This window comes from Apostichopus japonicus, chromosome 3 (genome assembly GCF_037975245.1).
Source record: "Apostichopus japonicus isolate 1M-3 chromosome 3, ASM3797524v1, whole genome shotgun sequence".
In the NCBI taxonomy this organism is placed as follows: Eukaryota; Metazoa; Echinodermata; class Holothuroidea; order Aspidochirotida; family Stichopodidae; genus Apostichopus; species Apostichopus japonicus.
The window spans coordinates 9,990,278-9,997,323 of record NC_092563.1 but is presented as its reverse complement, the minus strand read 5'-3'; the positions used below and the strand labels follow the sequence as shown (position 1 = coordinate 9,997,323).

The 7,046-nt window shown below is 37.5% G+C and overlaps 1 protein-coding gene across 1 annotated transcript; it reads right to left on the bottom strand.

The window, feature by feature from the left end:
- Positions 1–6,779, bottom strand: LOC139962758 (uncharacterized). Its single transcript, XM_071963067.1, has 2 exons — positions 6,467–6,779; positions 1–1,927 (listed from the first exon to the last, which is right to left on the bottom strand). Exons 1-2 carry the CDS (start codon positions 6,543–6,545, stop codon positions 987–989), a joined length of 1,020 nt encoding a protein of 339 aa, XP_071819168.1. The 5' UTR covers positions 6,546–6,779; the 3' UTR covers positions 1–986.
- Between the last annotated feature and the right edge of the window lie 267 nt (positions 6,780–7,046).

Sequence of the window (7,046 nt, the reverse complement as noted above, 5' to 3'; positions counted from 1 at the left end):
TTCTTTCTTAGAATGGACAACATTTTATTTGAACTTATTGAAATATACAAACAGCAAATCTGAATTTACAAAGTTTGTGCATTTGAAATCATCTTACAAATATTTAAGTACATTCTTCAGATTTAGATTATGTAGATATATTTACATATGTTGTTTAACCTCTGTTGTGTATGATGTTATCGTCAATTATTGTTAATTATGTGTAAAAAAAATTAACAGTGCAGATAATGAGCGCCCGGCATACATGGCAGCCAATATTTACAACATATAATTGTCTGCGAGCTCCCCACTGATTTTAGTTTATAGAGCATAAGAAGATACATATATATCAAAGTCAAAGTGGTAGAAAATAATTTATAATTAATCCACGAACTGAATTTCTACTTCTCGTGAACAGCCTTGAGAGAAAACCACATAGCTACCTATGTGTATAGGCCTACATACCTTTGGAAGAAACACTTCAATAAGAACCTAAACACGAAACACAAAATATTAGTATTTCGAGTCAGCTTCAAACTATTCCATGAATATTCCCCCTCACCCCCCCCCCCACCTCGATCCCCTTGCATCAGGATTGTGACCATGTGATTCTAACGATCATGTTGATTGGTTGCATGAGGTTCATCCTTTATCCCTTGTCTTGTATTTGTAATCAGTATATACAGTACCCATGGACAGCGTGGAATCGGAAAACTTCTATGGGGCTTACTGTGTTAATTTATAATATATATGCAAACCACAACGTATTTATAGAATGATGTCAGTATACAACGCATGTATATATATATATATAGATATATATACGAATCTGAATTGCCCCAATGTCCAGAGATTTCAAGAGGCCATCTACTTCATCTGTTATGTTACGATAACCACAATAAAAAGGTTCGTGAATTTGACTATAAAATATCCAGGAATGAGACTACAAACAGTGAATATAAATATCGCCCGCTTTATTCAAACTGTGGATAGTCACACTTGGTTATTCAAGCAAGCATCGTCTGATCGTTCATTGGATTAGAGGGAGTCTGTGGGTTAACTCTAATTCGGTCACAACCGGATTTGGTGTGCTTATTTAGCAGGGACATTCGGGAGAATGTTCTAGTGCACAATGAGCAACTGTACCGTTTGACATGGGAGTGTGTCTGTAGGTGTGCACGAAGATTAGATCTGTCTGCAAACGCCCGCTGACAGTGCTGACAAGAAAAAGGTTTCTCACCCGTGTGAGTCCTGATGTGCCCCTGGAGAAGCCATGGTCTCGAAAACGCCTTTCCACAAATGGTGCATTTACACGGTAATGTGTGGGTCCTCAGATGCATTTTCAAGGCACCGAGAGCTGTGTATTCCTTCGAGCAGTACTTACACTGGAAGGTCCGACCGTTTTGACCCGCTCGGCATTGCGTTTGCTGGTGCTTACTTAAGCCTCCTGCAGTACAATATTCTTTGCCACAACCAGGGCATTTCAGCTTCTGTGTGGATTTTCTGGAGTTACCGGTAATCAAACGCCTATCAAATGCTTTCTTTTCTTGAAAGGTTTCTCCACAGTCAGATCCAGGTGAAGATAAGCGTGACTCCTCATCACTGGAGGAAAAACAGGAGGAATTAATCTGCAAATGACGGGCCGCCGCCGAAGGAGGAGCGGAGACAAAGCGCGGAGAACGAGACGACACCGGTAAGGGTAAGAACGGACGGAAGAATGGAGGAGAAGTAGACGGCTTCCGCAAATATCCAACATCTTTGGTCTCAGTGCAGGAGTAAGAGGGGGGTGTTGTTACTTCACATGATGTTGAAATGGCGGGAGTAGAAATCCATGACTGGTACCACCTGGTAGGGTTAATACTAGATTGGACGTAGTTGATGATCGGTCGACGTGGTTCTGGTTTGGCCAATGTAGTCACCACCGTCACTGCTCGTGTTGGATCGTACACTAAACACAGAAAGGTAGAAAGGAAAATACAAAACAGTTAGAAGATAAGATAGGTAATAACAGCTACGGTTCATTAATCTGGTTGCAATTCTTCCGTGTTTTTTGGTGACATCGGCAAGTTTACTATACACCTCGTGTGAAATTATGTCTATTATAACAGCTAAAAAGCTATTTTACGAGAAAACACATTTGGTTACAAGATATTTGAAATATTTCCCGTCATTACGTCTACTAAAACAGTGCTAAAGTATTCTATTATTACGACAAAAGCGGCTGGAGATGCATGGAGATTCTTCATCAAAGAATAATAATAAAATATAAAAATATCTAACACTTTTAACATGTTACCAAATTATCATGAAGAATTAAAAAAAAAAAGAGTGTAGTTTATTGCACGGAAATTACAACATCAACAACAGACAAACATGTTTTAATATTTAATAAACGCTAAACTCTTTGACATATGGGCTGATCAAAGAAAATATTTAAACGTAACGATAGCAAAATGCGCTCAATATATATATATATATATATATATATATATATATATATATATATATATATATATATATATATATATATATATATATATAATATATAGAAGTGAAACCAACACGAACATTAAAATTAACAAAAAGTTGATCTATGCTTTCCCTATTTGATAATTTCTGGGTTAAACATCACTTACACAGCTGTGCAATTATGGTACTTTAGCTTGTTGACTAAGTGTTAAATTAAAAAAAAGTTAAATTTCCTACTAAATCGAATGCTAAGTCACCGTTAACGTAAAACAAAAAGTAAAAAAAAGGTACGTTTAAAATGGTTTCGATATTTAAATTTTTACGACAACATGTTCGTTATATTTTGTTGCTTCTCCCAAAATCCTCTTTCAATTTCACTTTTGCTGCAGAATCCTGCTGTGGTATCGAAACAGGTGGGCATATGTAGCTACGAAAGATGTCCTTAATACTTGTGTTTTACCCAGAAAAGCCATTATTATCTCCTCCCCGCCCTACCCTCCCCCCCCCCCCCTACTCCTCTTCTTTTATGTCAGTTACTCTCCAGCTTCTTTCATGAGTTTTGTACGGAAGCGTAGAAGGGACATGGTGATGAAAGAGAAACAAACTCGTCAAAATGAGAAAATTCTGAAAAATGACGTTTTGCCGAGTTTAACAACTCGTCAAAACGACAAAATTATTTAATTTGCCGAGATGCAACAAGTCGTCAAAATGACAAAATTCTGAAAATTGACGTTTTGCCGAGTTTAACAACTCGTCAAAACGACAAAATTATTTAATTTGCCGAGATGCAACAAGTCGTCAAAATGACAAAATTCTGAAAATTGACGTTTTGCCGAGATGCAACAAGTCGTCAAAATGAATAAAATCTGAATTTTAACGTTTAGCCGAAATATAACAAGTCGTCAAAATGAAAAATAAATCTGAAAATTGACGTTTTGCAGAGATACAAATCGTCAAAACGACAACTTTTTGTCATTTTGATGAGTTATTGTATCTCGGCAAAACGTCAATTTTCAGAATTTTGTCATTTCGACGACTTGTTGCATCTCGGCAAAACGTCAATTTTCAGAATTGTGTCATTTTGACGACTTGTTGTATCTCGGCTAAACGTCAATTTTCAGAATTTTGTCATTTTGACGACTTGTTGCATCTCGCCAAAGTGTCAATTTTCAGAATTACGTCATTTTTCTGAATTTTGTCATTTTGACGAGTTTGTTTCTCTTTCATCACCATGTCCCTTCTACGCTTCCGTAGTTTTGCAAGGAGGTATGTAGTGTTTATTCGTCTCTGGGCGAATTAGTATAGCGAAAGACGAATTCCTAACAAAATGTTTACACTATTTGTGTTGTTTGTCTGTATTGAAATATTTCAGGTGAGAATTACGGAACGGACTCGATCAATTAATTTTAGTTTATTAATCAATCAATTAATCAAGACTCATCACGAAACAGTTACAAGCACAAATTATCACAACTTTCTCACAAATTATAAATCTGACTTTGACATATTAATTTTTGTGTCTCGATATTTATATGACACAGTTGTTACAACTGAATTTTTTCGTCTTTATGTGTTTCAGTGTTTCTTGAAAATTGGGTAAACTTTCTTTTCATTTCTACCTGGCAAACAGAACAAAAATTCTATCGTGGGAATATTGAAGACACTCTCGACAGAAATACAAAGGAATTTGGTTTTATATAAGCACCTGTGATAGACAGTGTTTACTCTACAGCGGTTATTAGTTATTAGTTACATTTTCGAAATGAATCGAGGTAAGCATTTGAAGCATCTGTAGGCTTTGAGACCTGTTCAAAGGCAGTCTGTTCTATACACTTGCTCAATAGAGAGCTCTTTCCTGTAAGAAACATAAACAATTGAAAAGCCTACTGGCCAGGTCTCGAAATGAAATGGTAACAGGACGTAGAATGGCCGTGATTACAAGTAACTTTTACTTTCAGTTTATACGTGGGAATTTACCCGTAAACGACGGTGTACCACGAAAGCAATGGTTAATGTACACGTTTGCGATGATGGTGTCTTTTTTTGTTTGATAAGTTAATGACCCCCAAAATGTAGCTTCTCTATGCCCCTGGCCATACAGTATCGACGACCTTATATATAAGGAAAGGTGTAGGATATGGGTTTGAACAATACCATTCTGCAGCCTAATGTTATCTGATTTAGAGAATGCGACTTTCAAGCAAGTTTAAGCATTCCCTTTCAGCTGTGTACAAATTCTCTCTACACAGATACCTAGATAACTCAAAGAATTAGCAATTACCATAGATTGCAGCGTAATTCTGTACACAATGGATGCATTAATGACTAAGTGACACTGACGATGAGAAACCAAACTCTAAGACGCCAAACTCAGTCAGTCTCCTTTAAAAAGTTATAAACTTAAAAATTAAGACTTTCATGATGATGGGTTTCTATTAACACTCTGTTCAATATTGTACCAATTTGTAACCCCCCCTCTCCCCACCCCCGCACCTCGTCCTAATCCTATTCTCTTTTCTGCCTCATCCAAAGAGAGAGCCTTCGTTTCTGAACTTTCCCTGAAATACTGAATTTCCCTAATAAAACCGTTCTCTATGGTTGCCTCCAGAAGATGTCTATGACGAGACTGTTCTTAATCCTCACAAATGCTTAAAATTCATTTCAGACATATTTCCTGTATACTTCTGTTCTTGTGACTTTACTTTGGACATGTTGCTACTTCTCAAAATGACTCATTCTCTTTTGAATGCATTTTCGTTTAATTTAAGTTGGTGGATATTGTAGCTACATAAAACTACGGATTTGACAGGTCCAAGTGGCACAAATGTTTATCAGACTGAATGTGCATTCAGCTTGCTCAGCGATTTCTTAGTTGCCATTTAAATAGCTGTATAACTCTTTATTTAATTTTCTATAGGGAAATATATATCACGAATAATTACTTTCAAAATGCAGTCACCCTTGGAAAAGCCATTCACTACAAAAGTTTTAAAATTGTAACTCCTTTTGCAATCGCACGCAGGAGCGTTACTAGACTTTCATTTCTGAGGGGGGGGGGGGGCAACATATTCATGGGGGGCATCAGGTTGAAACCGCTCACCCCGACGGGCGTGGGGCCCAGGGGCCCGCCTTAGGGGCCTTGGTGGGGCGAAGCTCCTGTGAAGCTCTCGGTATTTACACAATTGTGAGCAATAGAATGGTGCATTAACTATCTGCAAATGGTATTGAATGCGTATTTTTTTAAGTATTAGGATACGACGGTGACAAGAGCTAATCTGATCAACTGAATTTCTTCTGATGCCTTACCTACTGCAGTTAAACTAGAGATAACCCAAGATACAACGTTAATTAAGTCAGAAACTTATTGCCAAATTTAGCAATTTTACCCCCTTTAAACGCAGCACTATTATCATCCCTTCAGATTTCACGATATGACTCCTTTACTTACAGGCTGAAGGCTAAAACTGTCGATTGTAAGCAAATTTACGGTGTTCACCGTCACTGACGTAGCCTAAATACGGACTCATGCGAGGATGTGAGACAAAATTCACGAACACGAAGTTACTTGTGTTCGAGCCGAATGTAGGTTTATTAGTCATTCCAAGTCAGTTATTCATGTGTAAAGTTAGGTTTAACTAGGCCTAGGCCTATATCGCCTGTATAGGCCTATATACATATATGTAGGCTTACTCCGCAAGAATGACTGAGAGCGAAAGCTGTAAAGGTCTAGCACTAATTGGTTATGAGTGGTTTAATGTTATCATAAAGTGGAAGGAGTGAAGTTGTTAACAAAATCTGAAAAATACATAACGACAAAATCAGGATCGTGCACACATTAAGAGCAGGCTTGAATCAATCGATAAAGGCACAAAAAAAAAAAAACACGGTGCATCTTGATCGAGGAAAGCTTAGCTATAATGTAGCTGGTAATATTAAAACAACATCCAACTCGAAATCATAATAGATTGTTAAGAACAAGTTGCAGAAATGAATAATGCGAACACGTTATCGTACTTACCAAGTTTAGCGATGCCAAGGCCACGTTTTTTCTCTTTATCACGATATCCTTGACTTTTCACAAGAAATGATCGAGGCATATTAAACTATTCAGTTGGCTCGGCGTTAAATGATAAATGTCAGACAACTATACTGTGCCAGAATATTCTGATGTCTTTAACTTCCTACAGATTCATATAGCATTAAGCAATCATTGAAAGTGACTGTCGGAGTCCGTTACCTGTGAAAGTGTCAGCAACAAGTGTTCGGGAACTCCGCCTAACAGTTATTTAAAACTATTTGAAAGTTCCACCGCGCATACCCGGAAAACAGGTCGTCTGTGCATCGTGACTTTCCAACGCGTAAATGTCTTAGTATTCTACACGCGCGATGAGTGGACACCAGCGACGCTGGCAGGAAGTTCATAGATCGGCTAAGCAAACCACTTTCTCATAAAACAACTGGTTAATAAACTCTGTATTTTCGGGAACGATATCGATGAACAACAAAGGAAGTGTGTCAAAATATTTGTTGATATAATTCTAATTCTATCATTGGGGACCTCAAAATTTAAAAGTGTTGAGGTGCTATTAAAACCGATC